Source organism: Megalopta genalis, chromosome 1, assembly GCF_051020955.1.
Source record: "Megalopta genalis isolate 19385.01 chromosome 1, iyMegGena1_principal, whole genome shotgun sequence".
NCBI lineage: Eukaryota > Metazoa > Arthropoda > Insecta > Hymenoptera > Halictidae > Megalopta > Megalopta genalis.
The window spans coordinates 32,179,062-32,194,959 of record NC_135013.1 but is presented as its reverse complement, the minus strand read 5'-3'; the positions used below and the strand labels follow the sequence as shown (position 1 = coordinate 32,194,959).

Below are 15,898 nucleotides of genomic sequence, written 5' to 3'. Positions count from 1 at the left end.
ATGTAATATAAATAATATAATACAAACAATATAAATCCTACAATAATATAACATAAAAATAAAATATCATTAAGAATAAAAAGGACAGCTCCTCGCATCTGAATCGATTTCAGTGCTCGGTAGATTTAATATTAACTTGCTTGTCGAATTATTATATTAATTACTCATGTTCTACAGCGTCGCAATCCGTTTTATTTATAAAATATCGAAGCAGCAGAGTCTCCTGAACAGTTCCACTTGCTTAGTCAATACTTTAAAGACCTAGTTTTTCCATGATTAATGTTTTTTAACAACTCTGTATTGTGTACAGAGGAGAGATTTTAAATATTATTCCATTTGCGACAAGCAGCGCTCAAGCATGCAGCGAGAAAACGCGGAAACTGTTCGACAAATTATCTACAATAGCTATTTTTCGGGAACAGCAGATGGCGCCAGTGTGCATTTCCGAAGGATAATTAGCTCTGTCGGTAAGTTTGGCTAACAGTTTGAGCGTTTTGCCACTGCGCGTTTTGGCGCTGTACGGACCCCCTTAAAACTAGTTACGAAATTCGCTACGCGCGGCGCCACTTGTAGCGAGTGGCACTAGCTTTGAATCTCTGCTATATCCTCGATGCGCGGAAAATTCGTGCCGGATTTTGCATCGTGTGTTACGGGAAACGCGGCACGAATCTATTGCTTCGATATTTGATATCCGAGCCGAAAGTGAAAAAGGATTCATTATTAATTTATTACAACGCAAATATAATTATTGTACAGTAATTACAAGCAATAATCACAGTAACTACAGCAAATACTATCATTACAGGTACAGTAAATTCTCTCTAATCGTCCTTCAGCTTGTAAACTAAAACGTTATGTTTTTATAATTGTTGACAATCGGCGACTATAAAAAGGAGCCACGAAATTTGAACAATGGCATCCCCTCTTCTCAAATTTACCATTTCAACTTACAAGCTGAAGGACAATCGGAGAGAATTTACTGTATATACCATCATATACAGGGTGTCCCGTTGCATTTTCGCTAAGGAAAAAGTTACTTGAAATGGCCTCAGGAACCCCCCATTTCCGGCAGTCGACATAATTACGAAGCACCCTGTAGAGATCTCTTCTGTGTTCTCCGATCGTGAAACTGTCCCATTTGATCTGCCCCTCCCCCCTCGTCCCAATTTCGCAGAAATTGGAAGAAGATGGCTGCAAGAGGATCGAGGAAAGTCTGGAAGCGGAACAGTTCGCTCGGAAGACCGGGGTCAAGCCGAAGAAGACCGAGGACGAGATCGAGAAGACCGAGGACCGAGAACGAGCGTTCGAGAAAGATCTCGAGAATGTCGCCGAGGACCCGGAGATGGCCCGGGCGTACGTCGAGTGGCTGAAATGTCGGAAAAAACGGGCGACCACCGTGTCGGCCCTGAACGCGAAGATGCAGAAGACGTTGTTGCATCGGTTGTGGGAGCGCATTTCCTGGGACCAGGAGCAGACGTTCGACGAGGCGATCGCTGGTCGGACGCTGGAACAGTCTAGGTTAATTTAACCTAACCTCAACTTCTTAGGATTCGATCGAACGCGACTTAGCTACTTGGCGGAAATCGAGTATACGACAGGGAAGTTAGGTTCTTTTGGTATCGTTCTTTTCAGTATTAGATCGGTGCGTACGAAATGTCGGATTTTTAAGCGAACATATAAAACCGCGTATCTTTTTTCCAGAAGCTGTTAATTTAATCGAAATATACTCCGTTCGCTTCGATACATTTTTTCCGACGAGATTTTAACTCACAGACGCCTGTCTTCAAGAAATTCTGATCTTTCGAATCGATAAACTGTGACACGGAATTTTTTATACTGTTTTTATTTTGGTACCGTTTGGCCCGTAAAAATTGTTCTAGGTGTTTAAAAAAAAACAACTGAAAGTTGGTTGGCGAAAGATCCGGCGAATAAGTTGAGTACTGCAAAATTTCACATTTTAATTCATTTCGTCTCGCAATTGTTTTGTACGATGTGTGCGGCCGAGTGTTGTCGCGGAGAAGTACAGTCGATTCTCTCTAATTAACGCACAGATGGCGCACAAAAATTGACAATTTGGGAGGAGAAGACACGATTATTCGAGCTTTGCGGCTCGTTTTTATAGTTGTTGGCAATTCGTAACTATAAAAAGGAGTCGCAAGACTCGAATAATTGTTATCTCCTTTTCCCAAATTGTCCACGTTTGTGCGCAATCCGAGCGTCAATTAGAGAGACATTACTATGTCTCGTTCGTGGAGAAATCGAGGCAATCTCGGCGCAGGTAGGTCAGCGTCGCGTGCCATTTCCACAAATCAGTTTATTATTACTGTACAGTATTATATACAGTAATAATAGTAATATAGTATTATTAATTATAATATAATTATTATTATATTTATTATAATTATTATTATTATATAATTATATATTATTAATAATAATAGTTATACAGTATTATGTAGAATATTATTACTGTACAGTAATGTCTCCCTAACTGACGCTCAGATTGTGCAGAAAAATAATAAAAACGAGCCGCAAGGCTCTAATAATCGTATCCGCTCTCCCCAAATTATCCATTTTCGTTTCCAATCCGAGCGTCAATTACAGAGACATTACCGTAACTCCGAACCGCGGCCAGGTACGAGAAGCAGATGATGACGAAGCTGTGCGAGGTGTGGGACCAGAAGAACGTGATGCTGGAGAACCAGAAGATCATAGAGGACATGACGGAGGCGGCGAACGAGGTGGAGTATTTGGCGAGTCTGGAGCGAGGAAAGGACAGGGCGTCGAAGTTGCAGCGGGACGCGGAGGCGGAGTGCCAGAGGATGTGCGAGCTGCGGCAGCGGATCGCCGAGGAGAAGGTGCGGAAGCTGCGGGAGAAGCACCACGCGTTGTGCCGCGAGACGGTGCAGGAAATAGTCGACCTGGTGCTGAAGATCGAGGACTACCGGCAGCTGAACAACGGGATCGTGCCGCAGACGATCCTGCGCGAGTGGATCGTCAAGTTCCTGAAGGGCGAGCCGCTCGGCGACCCGCTTTCGGACGAGGCGGACGAGAAAAGGTACAGCGAGCTGGCGATCGAGGAGGCGTCGCGCGCCAAGCTGGAGCAGATCGAGATCCTGCGGGAGGCTCTGCTCGAGGACTACCTGGAGATGAAGCCGCCCTGGGACCTGCACACTTCGGGGCCCGGGACCGGCGAGACGGACGCGATGCGACTCGGCCGTTTCGTTCTCGGCTACATCGTGCACCGTCTCCTCAACTACGTTCATCCGCGGTCCAGCGACCCCGCCGCGGCCGCTCTGCCGGCTCTGCCCGTCAAGCTGGACAACGTCGCCGTCATCCTCGGGATCTCCAGCCCGACGGTGCACGAGTCGCTGCGCGAGCTGCTGGACCGCTGCGAGATCCGGCTGGTGCGCATGGAGGACGCGATCAATTACTGTCTGGACCGGTACAAGAACGAGATGCTGGACGTCGACCGCGTCGACTCGAAGATCGTGGCGGCGACCGACCGGTTCGTCGAGGAACTCGAGACCAGCAAGCAACGGATCTCCTGCGCCAAGTTCAGGATCGAGTCCAGGACCGACGAGCTACATCTGGGACGGCGCAGCCGCTCGACCTCGTTGACGAGGCGCAACCGACGCGGCTCCGACGAGCTGAAGAAGCACGAGGACAAGCAGACGCAGACGCCCAGGAACTTGCCGTACGACGACATGGACCCGCAGCTGACCGACGCCGCGTACATCGGTGGGTCCCGACGACGAGGAATTATGGTTGATCTTGTCTGGTATGGTCGGTGGGAAAATCGAGTGGACACCGTTTGAAACTGTTGAAGTTTTCTTTCGAATAAATGTTTACATATGAGCCGTTTATTTTGAAAGTGGCATAAGTCACTTTACCGTGATGTAAAGTGGTGGTTTTTTAATGTTTATACGAAATTATTTATACTGAGAAAAATAATATCAGTATCCTGAGATAACGAATACAAGTAAATCTTCTCGAAAGTTAGCATCCATATTTTGAAACGTGTTCAAACGCAAACCCTTAAATATATCGACTTAAAAACGAAGTGACTTATGCCACTTTCAAAATAAACGGCTCGTATATTTATTTCACGACGACGAGAGAGAGGTTGCAGTGAATAATCTCACGTATGCAGAAAAAGTATGGTGACAAAAAATATTAGGGTGACCTATAAGTTCTTTCTTATCTCTTGGCTGTTTAGGGTATCGGCTTCAGTCGTCCCAGAACTCTTTTACAGTATGTTTCATTGGTGACAAAGTTCCTTATCAAATTTTTTTCTGCGCCGTTCAATATGGATAGCCGAAAGAATCATATATATATATTTGCGGCATGCTATGCTTTATTGCTTTAAAAAAAAAGTGATAGGGCAAAGGACACTGCAAACGAGATTTGTACCGTTTACACCAGGGGTGTCAAACTCGCGGCCCCAGATGAACATTTTTGCGGCCCAGTCAATATATCCGACGCAAAGTAAAAATAAAATAGAAATAGTCTCGGCCAATAAAATTTCTCCCGAAATAGGAAAGATAGTATCAGAGAAGAGATGTCAAGTATCAGGACGTAAACAATAATTTAACTTTATATATGTTTATTACAATGTACTAGTCAAAATAAAAATATTTGTTTCTATGAACATTGATTTTCTTTTTTTTTGCGGCCCACCTAAAGTTAAGTATTGTTTATTTAGCCCAAGTTAGCTTTTGAGTTTGACACCCCTGGTTTATACCGATGGTTCTACGACTATTGCGACAGTCCACAATTGGTTTAAGAGATTCAGAGCTGGCAATTTTTATTTGAAATATGAAGACCACAGCGGCCGTCCAACAACGACGGATGCGGACCTTATCAAAGATATGCTTGTTGAAAACCCGCGATATAGTGTATGCGAGATAGTGGACTAACTAACTATAGTGGCGAGATGCCACTAACATACCCAGGACAACGGTGCATAAGCATTTAATTAAGATGAGGTACGCGAATCGATTCGAAGTTCCACACCGTCGATAGGTGTTGACACCAGCCTTATGAACCGCGTCTCTCATCAGGAAATAATTTATGGGACACCCTAATACAATTAGGAGATGTATATCCTTAAGTCCGACGAAACTCGTCGCTTGACAAAATTGTATTGCGCCGCAGGTAAATGGGCGTACGAGTTCCTGCAGCTGGGCCAGCCGATCACGAACGATCTCTCGACCAAGATCATGATCGAGTACCTGAGGACGCTGACGGACGCGAAGGGCTGGGCCCTGATCGACTATCCGATCACGTACGAGCAAATGTCGCTGCTGGAGACTTCGTTGACCGGCTTCAAGATCCCGCCGGACCCGGAGACGTTGGAGTTCGAGAACATCACGGTGGAGGACGTGCAGTCGTTGTCGCCGAGGATCGTTTACGATGCCGGGATCGATCCGATCGACGCATACAGGCAACGAAATATCAATCCGCCGGACTCCCGCTCGGACATCGCGCCGCTCCGTTCCGTCGTTCTGATCCGCGCGGTTCGTTTCAGACAGTCGAGACTGGTGCCGACGCCGATCAAGCGAATCCGGGACATCCCGACGCCGACGTTCGCCAAGCTGTTCGTGCGGGTGACGCAGAAGCCGATCGACTTCGAGATCGTGGAGCGGTCGGTCGAGGCGGTGCCCGCGAACGCGCCGTCCGTCGACAAGTTCTACGCCTCGCGGAAGATCGGGCATGTCCTCTACTACAGCCACCTGGACGAGACCACGCTGAAGAAGCTGGCTAGGCTGATCATCGGGGAGCCGCTGCAGAGCAAGAACTCCGAGGAGCTGTTCGGGGAGAGCCAGAAGGGCTACGAGAAGGGCAAGTCGCGCAGCACCGGCTCGAAAGCGCCGGTGGTCCGACGGTTGATCGTCGACGCGTCGGAGGACGCCGCGGACTCGCTGACGGACTACGAGATCGAGCTGGACAGGGAGGGCGAGAGCGGGCAGGACTACGAGTTCCTGGAACCGAGCCGAGCGGCGAAACCCGGCGAGGCGGGCTGGGATTGGGTGGACCTGCCTCTGCCGTCCTCCTCGTTCGTCCAGGTGCTGGCCAGCCTCTGGGAGGGCCTCGAGGAGACGTACCTCGAGGACCTGAAGGAGCTGCTGTTCCTGAAGAGCGTGCACACGTCCGGCATCGTGCCGTACAAGAGCAACCTGGAGAAGAACCTGCGGGAGTTCGTGAAACGGCCGGACAACAAGCAGGACCTGCTGAACGACTTCCATCTGGCGTTCAACGACCTCGACGACGACGCGAGACACGACTCGGACGTGAAGTGCGAGATGCACCGCAGGCTCGCCGACTTCCAGGCGGTGCTCTGGGAGACCTGCGACAAGCGGAGGCAGGAGGCGGAGCGGGAGCGCGCGCGGTTCATCGACGACGAGTGGACCGTCGAGGAGTCCGCCGTCCTCTACGACGTCTACGTCGGCATCGTCCAGACGGAGCTGGACCGGTGCATCGACACCGTGCACACGGTCCTCGATTACTATGCCGGCATGTCCGGCAAGCCGATGCTGGACCCGCGATTCCCTAAAATCGTCCTGAATCAGACGCAGATGATCGTCGGCCTGCCGGAGGAGCAGTTCGCGAAGCCGATCGAGGAGAAGCCGGCCGAGAAGAGGACTTCCAAGAGGGCCAAGGTCAAGTCGGACTCCGCGAAAACGTCCGTCGTAGTCCCGCTGCTCCGCAGCAGTCCGCCGGTGCTCGACACCAAGCTCCTGCAGGAGCAGATCCGGAAGCTTCTTGCGAACAAAGAGGAGGCGACGAGAGAGCTGCGCGAGTTGGAGATCGTCAAGGCGATCGAGAGGAACGTTCAATACGCGAAGGGCGTCGCCGACGAGGTCGCCGCGATGGTCGACCGCGCGGTTCAAGTGCAAGGCAGATTGCGGGACTCGAAGAACGTTCCGGTTCCGATCGACTCTGGGCGCGATGCCGATCTTGCTCTCGAGCGGAAATACGCTACCGATTACGAGATCCAACGGCTGCGAGCGAGGCTGGACGCGATCGAGGCAGCCGCTCGGAATGAGTTCGTTTTCCTTCTGGAGACGATGCGCAACGCGTTCCACAAGATTTACGACGACATTTTGGAGAGGTTGACGCTTCATGCATCTGGAGAGCCTTTTAATATCCTTCTATTCCTCTGTTATGTCCTCTATATTAAACATGGTGTTCCAAAATTATGGTAATTTTGGGAAGAGGGAGGTCCCTGAGGCTGGCGATCCGCCCTCGCGACCACTGCCGCTGAGTCAGACGGCCGGCGCGACGCGGCATTGGCCGGAAGAGCGGAGCGCTGGCTACGCTCGCTCTCCGATTGGTCAGCGTTTTTCGTTAATAACTCGTAAACGAAGCCGCGGATTGCATTTTCGCTGAGGAAAATGTTACTTCAAATGACCTCAGGAATCTTAAAATTCTTCTCTTAAATCAAATGCTCGAACGAAATTATTAGATTGCATTGCCCGCGGTAATTTGGTGGTACACACAGCCGAAATTGCTATTTCCATCGATCAATTTACTAATATGTTTTCATCTGTAAATCGTAAGGTTTCAATAATTTCTAAAAATCATCGCCGGTAGATAATCTTTGAATTATAACATCTGTTCAAACACGTTCGGTTCGAACTGTTAGGAATTGATTGACATGCGGCGCGTGTCGCACCTCGGTTCAGATATTGGTTGGAGATGAAGAGCGTCAACGACATGGCCACCGTGTTCTGCTTCGCGATCGAGGAGGGCAGGTATCTCGAGAAGGAGATGCTGCTCGACGCGGACCGTTTCATCGTCCGATCGAACGTGCTCGTGAGGGAGGTGCCGACGAAGAAGCCGGAATCGTTGAAGGAGACCGAGACGGACACGCGGTTCCGCATGGCTCAGCTCTCGCGGTTGGCGGAGGTGTTCAGACGCGTGGCTCCGCACGGGATCATGCCGGAGCGCGCCTTTGTGCTTATTCTTCAAGATCTGGTCGGCCATGGGCTAGAGGAGGGCGAGTCGATGGTGCTCCCGTGCTGCTGGTACAGGTTTCGACCGGCGGACGTCTGCGTTCTCGTTCGCAGGTTATTCTCCGGTTGTTTAATTAATCCGTTCGCGGACCTCTGACACCTAGGAAGAGACAAGGAAAATTGCACGAATTCGAAGCGGTAGTTCAGATGAATTTTGAGATGTGTTCTCGTGGGGTTATTTGTATGCGACTTAGCTTAAATGAAAGCTGGAAGTGTCCGCTTTAAGACAGGATAAATTAAATTGCAATGGAATGACGAGATCATTTTGAAAAATTGAAAGGAATCGACCTCTGACATCATGGGGTTTATAAAATTTAAAGGGAAAGTTTAGATGGATTTTAAAATATCTTCAAATGGAGCTATTTATATGCGACTTAGCTTAAATGAAAGCTGGAAGTGTCCGCTTTAAGACAGGGTAGAGTAGATCACAATAGAATGACGAGATCATTTTGAAAAATTAAAAGAAATCGACCTGTGACATTATGAGGTTTGCTAGATTTAGAGGGGAAAGTTCAGATGGATTTTGAGATATGTTCAAGTGGGGCTATTTGTATAAAATTTAGCTTAAATAAAAGCTAGAAGTGTCCGCTTTAAGATATGCTAGATTAGATTGCAACAGAACAACGAGATAATTTCGAACAATTAAAAGAAATCGACCTCCGACATCATGGCTCTATCGATCTCCGAAATCATAAGATATGAAGGGAAAAGTTCAGATGAATTTTAAAATACGTTCCCGCGGAGCTATTTGCATGAAATTTAGCTTAAACGAAAGCCAGAAGAGTCCGCTTTAAAACAGGATAGCTTAAACTGCAATTATATAACAAGTCCGTTCGCCTGATCGGATTTTTCAGAGGACCTCCTCTTCCAGTGCTTGGATTGATCAGCGCCCAATTTCCAGATTGTTCGGCACCACGAGCCACGTCGACTGGCGGGAATTCGTGATCTACGCGATGGATCTGCCCATGCCGAGCTTCCGGGACATTCTAATCGCCAGGGACCGGTTCCGCATCCAGGACTGCGACCTGAAGGAGGTGGTGTCCGTGGATCAGTTCATCTGGACGCCGCTCTGGTTCCTCGAATGCATCGACATGCCGAGGCGGGCGTTCGAGCTGCTGATCGACAACTTCCAGTACAACCACGAGGAACTGTACGAGGAGGAGCTGTTCCGGCTGGAGCGCGACAAGTACGACGTACACTTGAGCAAAGTCAGCTCCGACGATTATTCGGACACCGATTGCCTGCTCACCGAGGAGACGCTCCGTTTGGTCCTGGCCAAGGAGCTACTCTGCAGGATGTACACGATCGGCAGGCGCACCGTGAACTACACCGCCCTGCTGTTGGCGTTCTGCAAGGACGAGGACCCGCGCGAGGGCTTCGGGAAGGCTCTAGCCCTTGCGATCGGCACCAGGGTCTGCACCGACGTCGAGCAAGGGGAGAGATACGTCGAAGAGCTCTACCAGCGGATGCGTTACCGACACACAGCGACACCGGAGTCCTCCTCCACCGTGGAACAGCAGGTAGATTCTTCCGTTGGTACGATGCCGGCCGCTAAAAAACTGATCGATGGGCGCCGTTGCACCGGACAAAATTTCAGGCGAACACGCCTGAAATGCCTGTGACTTCGTTTCAGAGGAGCGGGGCAGCCGTCAACGAGGTTTCGGAGCGACGAAGCATCGACAAAGTTTCGACGCCCGATTATCCGACGTACGAGTCGTTTTTCGGCGAGAGCGACTACAAGTTCCGGGCCTCCGACCACGAGTCGGTCGAGTATTGGGTGTCCCTCGACGTTTGTCTCGTAAGGACAACTAAACTCTCGAACCTGCTGGTCGCGCGGCTCGACGAACCGTATTTTTCAGACCACGTTGTGCGCGACGCTGCCGTCTTTCGTCCTGAGCCCGGAGCTTCTCGGCAAGCACAAGAACCTGCGGGACGCCTTGACCGAGGTCTACGGAGAGCTGAGGGACGACGAGCTGGAGGAACAGGAGACCGCTGCTCTGGTCCACAGGCTGCTGAATCATCGCTTCGTGCGGCAGCTTTTGAACAGCACGACCAAGTTCACCGTCAAGAATATGGGCAAGATCGTGGAAGAGATTCTGAGATCGAGGCGGAACGCGGCGGGCTAGACTCTCGACGACCGCGCGGACGTGCTCTATTCGAACTGTAATTTAGCAGCTCGCGGTGGACAGAAACGTCGAAAGTCTGTTAAAACAGGCTGTTTCATCCCTGCGCGTTATTCCAGTGGATATTTACATTTCGAGTTGATATTGAGTTATGATACTTTTGGGACGAACGCACAAAACTCTTTTGCGCCGGAGAGCGCGGTGTAGTAATTTGTAATTAATGATTAATTCGGAATTGAAATTGCTGGAAACGCTGAATTATTTATCTCCGATCCCGAAGGTCCGTCGTGTGGCTGGGCGAAGTGTTGCCAGTCCTGAAATAGTCCTGAAATAGTCTTGAAAGCTGTCGGTCTTCGCGGACACGGCAGAGGCGGGATGCCGAGGGATAAGCGTTAACAAGATTTATTGTTTCGATACAACACGAGTGTAGCTTGTGAAAAATTGTAATTTTCCAGCGTGGTTCAGAGGATATCGCGTATTATCCGTACGTGGGGATATATCCGTCTCCTCGGACCTCTGTGTTCACGGTTGTACGTCGCTTCGCGTTTCGGGTTCGTATCGACCGCACCGCGTCGACGGGCCGTCGTCCCCTTGGAAACGCGAAGCCGTCGAGATTCCGTCGGTTCATCCATCGGATGCGTTCTCCGCATCGAAGGGCGCCGTCCGTTTCCGTTTCCGGCGACGGCCGCGTCGGCCGATCGAGCGTAACGGACGCGACGGTCGAGTCCAACTAAAAAAAGATTCCATCGAAAAAATAACTGTTGCTTTTCCGTCGCCGTCCGACGGTCGCCTTGTCGGAGCGTCGTTTAGCAAGCGCGGCGGCGACTCGAACGACGAGCGTCGTCGGAGGTTCGATTATCCTCCCCGAATGTTCCGCTGACTTATCACGACTATCTATGGATATTATCGATTATTCGATAGCGATAGTACATGGTAGATTATCGTTAAAGTAGGTAAGTTGAAATCGCTTGGCTCGACATCCGACGACAGGACGAAAACCGCTCCCTCCCGTCGCCTCGAGATTCTCCGGGACCTAGAGGTATAATCGCTCGCCTAATCGGACGATCCCTCGCCCCGTAGGAAATTGGTCTAACCTTATTGTGCTCGCACTATGGCGCGCTCGCTCTGGCGCTCGCGTTTTTTTATCGATACCGCGAGGCTCGTGTCGCCGCAAACAAAGTGCATTTAGTTTCACAGCCCGTACTCTCACCCTTAACGATTTAAGTAATTAAATCCAAACGATCGCAACGCTCACAGATAATTTACGCGTGATATGTCGTGTCTATGTGTTTCTCTCTCTTTTCCTCTGTGTATGCGTGTATGTATGTCTCTGTGTGTGTGTGTGTGTGTTCTTGTGAATGCACGCGCGTACGTGTTCCAACCTTAGACGCTTCCGCGAGCCACAAGCCTCCGAATTTTAGTTTCGGAGCTGCTCGCAAGGTGTCTGTGCACCGAAGCTTTTACTACCCTCCTGCCTGGATCCGAGGTTCCCGCGAATTTATACGTGCCCCGGCAAGCGTGCAAGGGTTCGATTCTACCGTAGGAAATTTTACAAATGCTAAAACGATCGTGCTCGTCGCCGGAGACGCGATAAGCAACTCCAAGAATGTTTTCCTCCCAAGAACTGTCAGACCTCGCCCAAAAACTGTTTTCGTTCTTAAAGTGACACATTCCACAGAGACATATTAAAAGACATATTCTATCTCGGAACTTTTTAGTATCTCGTCTCACAGTTTCTGGGAAAACAAATTCCGAAAAATCACTGTTCTCTAGGTAGCTCGCCGCAACGCCATTGCGACAGAGAATGTCCATTCGGATCTGTATCGAGCGATCCTATCCGCGGATCCGAGGAATAGCAGAAGCCCCGGCGGGCACAATTGTGTCGTGTCTGTAACGTATATATAACTTGTGTACACGATCCTCGAGGACGTGCACGTACGTATAAAATAGTAACAACGAGAGTTCTCGAGTACGCAGGGTTCCAACGTCGAACGGGTCGCGTAACATGCTTAAGTACCGTCTCCATTCTGCACGGCCGTCGCCGGTCGTATAGGAATTTTAAAAAAATAAGCATCCCACCCCCTCCGACTCGAGACGTCGACGCGAACTATCGTCGATCTACCCTAATCTATTAGAATGACTCTAGGCTCCGCTCGCCGGACCGGACGCCGCGATTTCTGCGACCCGACAACCATGACTCTGCCACCGAACCGTTCCGAGCAACAGCTCGAACTCGAGGCTGACTCGATCGTCGTCCGCGACGTAACCGCGAGCTTATCCCAAATTACTCTGCAGTCTGCTTCAGCCGTGGAACCGCGTTCCCGGCCGCAATTTGAGGAAGTCACATTGAGGTCACGTTGAGGTCGCGTCGCAACCGATTCTGGTGTTACAGTAAATTCTGCCTAATTTTCCTTCTGTTTGTAAATAAAAATAGACAATTTGGGAAGCGGAGTTGAGATTATTCGAGCCTTGCGCCACGTTTTTACAATTGTCGACGATCCGCAACCATAAAAATAAGCCGCGAGGCTCTCCTCTTTCTAAAATAATCTTCTATTTTTGTTTAAAAGCTGAAGAAAAATTAGGGAGAATTCAGCGTAATCCTCTGCGCGCTAGGACTGAATGAAACCGGAGGATCTCGCCTCGAATCGATTGATTATACTAATTGCACCGTCGTTACCGTAACAGGATACGCGCGTTACATAGTGGACGAGGATCGAGAAGGGTCCTCGCGCCAGGATCCCGCGCATCTACAATCGCCGAAAGCTTCTCCGACCTGCACGAATCGCTGGTGTCCGCTTGCCTCGGGTGCGCGCACCTCTCTATGTATATGCGCCTGTGTACATGTACCTGTATATGTATACCTATACGTACGATGTAATATATACCGTTAGTAGTTGGATTTGCCAGAAAGAATGACCGAGCGTATTCTCCCTGTCCGCTCGACACGCTCGTCCCGTTCACTATCGAAACTCGCGCGCGACACGCACGCTCCCCTTTGGCACGTTAGCTCCGCTCGCACGCTAAATTCTACTCGCTGTGTCTAAGCCTATCGTTGCGATAAAAAAATACGAGGAATAAAAATATATCACGTAACAACGCCCCTCCCCCACACTCGTTCGCGGCCGAGCCACCGACTCGGGCCGCTCCCGGGAGGAGCAAACTCGCCGGAGGATGTTAACAAGCGGTTCCAACGTCAACGTTACCGGTCGCGACCCGGTCCATCGGGTCGGGACACGTTCGTACCGAGTACAGGCTCGATCGTCACCGCCTCGAGGCGGTTCCGATCGCAGCGACAAAGGAAAGGAAAGTCGTTTCGATCGGTCGTTTGCACAGATTTCGATCGATGAGCCGCGCGGCCTGGTCGCCGCGGGTTGATCCTTAGGAACCGGGAGCGGATCGCGTCGCAGGAGCGTCGTCTTGCTCGGGTCTCGTCCGCTACCCGATCCACGGGAGCCATCAGCTGGGCTGCGGGGGCGTTAGTTTCACCAGGAGCCACGTGTACAGCTTCGGCTTCTGCTTGTCCACCAGCTCGTACTGCAGGTTGCTCAGTCCGTCCGTGGCGAATCGCTTCTTGCCCGTCTTCAGGTACTCGTACCTGTAATCGAGTTTTGGTGTTAATGCGGGAAGAACGTTTGTTCATTTTGTGTCACGACGAGTATACTCGTCATGGAGAGGCGGCAGTATATTTTGTGTTATGACGAGTATACTCGTCACGGAGAAGTGATAGTATTTTGTGTTATAACGAGTATACTCGTCATGAAGAAGTAGCAGTACTTTGTGTCACGACGAATATACTCGTCACGGAGAAGTTGCAGTATTTTGTGCACGACGAGTATACTCGTCACACATAAAACATAGCCGCCATCGGCTATATAAATCGTGATTTCAGTGGAAGTAAATCAGCGTTAGGTAAAAGTTCAAAGTAAATAAAACAAAAAAGAAAAGCAGAAAGAACAAATAAAACGGAAAGAAGCAAAATAAAAATGTCCGATAACGAAGCGGAAGCTATTTACGACTCGACCTAATATCTTTAAGCCCGGCTTCGAGGCCCGACGTCATAAATGAGGCATGAACGTAGGATTCGCGGTATGAAGCGTGCGATCTTTTTCGAGGAACTGTGTCTGGGGATCGCGTGAGCGCGCGGGGGGTGTTCTCACCTCTTTGGATTCGCCTTCTCCTTTTTGTGCGTGAGCATCTTGTAGCGTGCGACGTTCGCCGGGTACCGAGAGATATGGAGACCATGGGCCTTTATTCGATTGGCCATGTCGTCGTCTTCGCCGCCCCAGCCCCAGAACACGTTGCTGAATCCGTTGACCAGCCGGAAGTGCTCGCGCGACATCGCTGACACGCCGCCGAACAGATCGGCGTACGGCAATCTGCAAAGGACGGGACGTTCGTCGTCTCGGCGTTTCGTATCGAAAAGAATAGAGAGAGAGAAAAAGAACGCGTTGCGACCGAATCGACCGCGAACAGCCGACGGGTGCGGCATAGCCGAGGATACGGCCGCGCGATACCTGTATTTGAACTTGTCAACTGCCACCGACATGTGCCTGGGCTGCTCGGGGCAGGTATATAGATTCCTATCGTCCTCCGGAAGTAGGTCGACGTCGTGAAAAATGAAGCAGTCGAAAGGTCGCTCCTTTAAAGCTTCCACGTAGCCGACGTTCATCAGCATCGCGCGGTTGAAGGCGTCGCTGCCTGGAACACCACCACGTTCGTAACCGTTTCCGACAAGGTCCAAAATCGCGGGACGTGCTCTCGCATTCAGGTCGGGGCCGTGCGCCCGCGATCTCGACGGGAGCAAAAACTTTAGAGAACCGCGCCGTGCCACCTGCTTTCGTGGTAATATTACAGTTTTAACTGGCACAGCAGCGATCTGTGCACCGTAGTAGTTCACGGTTAATGTTGCATCGGGTCGGCAGCCGGCATGAGAATTCTCGTCTACCCGATGACTTTTTCGTCCGAGAAGCGATTCGAGTCTATGAACGTCATAGTCGGCACGACTATTAACCAGTTAGCTGTATTCGACAAGTATGATCGTAACGGAAAGTTGCAGTAGTTTGTGTCGTGACGAGTGTACTCGTCGTGGAGAAGTGGCAGTATTTTGTGTCATGACGAGTATACTCGTTATAATAAGAGGCAAATAATTTATTTTATTAACCAGTTAGCTGTGTACGACGAGTATACTCGTCATGGAGAAGTGGCAGTATTTAGCGTCACGACGAGTATACTCGTCATAATAAGAGGCAAATAATTTATTTTATTAACCAGTTAGCTATGTTCGTCGAGTATACTCGTCATGGAGAAGTGGCAGTATTTTGCGTCACGACGAGTATACTCGTCATAATAAGAGGCAAATAATTTATTTTATTAACCAGTTGGCTGTGTACGACGAGTATACTCGTGAAGAAGTAGCAATATTTTGTGTCATGACGAGTGTACTCGTCGTGCGTAAAAAATAACAGTATTTTGTGTCACGACGAGTATACTCGTCGCGCGTAACGTCATAGTCGGCACGACTATGTGAGAGAACCAATGCAACGAGAGAGGAAGCGAGGATGTGAAAAATAAACGCGCCTTCGTACAACTTCGTACAAAAACTTCGTCTTCATTTATCGTGTGACCTTGACTCTCTATAATTTCCGCGTCAAAGGGTAGTCGAGATTCTTCGTGCAACTTCGCTTTACAAATTTCAATTGAATCAAATCGAGTTACATATTACAATTTTATGGAATTTCTCAGGTTCCCGTTGCGTCT

General features: G+C 49.9%; 2 protein-coding genes across 5 annotated transcripts in view; one reads left to right on the top strand and one right to left on the bottom strand.

Moving 5' to 3' along the window:
* Nucleotides 1-790: 790 nt before the first annotated feature.
* Nucleotides 791-10,399, top strand: LOC117217983 (sperm flagellar protein 2). 3 transcript variants are annotated; one of them, XM_076525581.1, is made up of 7 exons: nucleotides 791-1,518; nucleotides 2,636-3,741; nucleotides 5,158-7,114; nucleotides 7,689-8,072; nucleotides 8,920-9,538; nucleotides 9,652-9,816; nucleotides 9,878-10,399. In XM_076525581.1, the coding sequence occupies exons 1-7, from the start codon at nucleotides 1,343-1,345 to the stop codon at nucleotides 10,142-10,144; spliced, it is 4,674 nt and encodes a 1,557-aa protein (XP_076381696.1). In that variant the 5' UTR covers nucleotides 791-1,342; the 3' UTR covers nucleotides 10,145-10,399. The 3 variants fall into 3 exon arrangements, with proteins under 3 accessions (XP_076381696.1, XP_076381694.1, XP_076381700.1); XM_076525579.1 differs by having other exon boundaries at nucleotides 9,652-10,399; XM_076525585.1 differs by having other exon boundaries at nucleotides 1,385-1,518; nucleotides 2,605-3,741; nucleotides 9,652-10,399.
* A 128-nt stretch (nucleotides 10,400-10,527) lies between these two features.
* Nucleotides 10,528-15,898, bottom strand: part of LOC117217894 (beta-1,4-N-acetylgalactosaminyltransferase bre-4) — a 67,188-nt gene continuing 61,817 nt past the window's right edge. For both annotated transcript variants that reach the window (XM_033465742.2, XM_033465741.2), the window contains exons 5-7: nucleotides 14,656-14,839; nucleotides 14,299-14,517; nucleotides 10,528-13,736 (exon numbers count right to left, since the gene is read on the bottom strand). In XM_033465742.2, coding sequence (XP_033321633.1) covers nucleotides 13,598-13,736; nucleotides 14,299-14,517; nucleotides 14,656-14,839 — 542 coding nt within the window. In that variant the 3' untranslated portion in view covers nucleotides 10,528-13,597. The remainder of the gene's footprint in view (nucleotides 13,737-14,298; nucleotides 14,518-14,655; nucleotides 14,840-15,898) is intronic.

Bases quoted from the DNA above. Each gene is read 5' to 3' on its own strand.
- LOC117217983 (XM_076525579.1), top strand. From the start codon at position 1,343: ATGGCCCGGGCGTACGTCGAGTGGCTGAAATGTCGGAAAAAACGGGCG. The intron at 3,742-5,157 runs GTGGGTCCCGAC...ATTGCGCCGCAG, and splicing joins GACCGACGCCGCGTACATCG to GTAAATGGGCGTACGAGTTC. The intron at 8,073-8,919 runs GTTATTCTCCGG...CCCAATTTCCAG, and splicing joins GTCTGCGTTCTCGTTCGCAG to ATTGTTCGGCACCACGAGCC.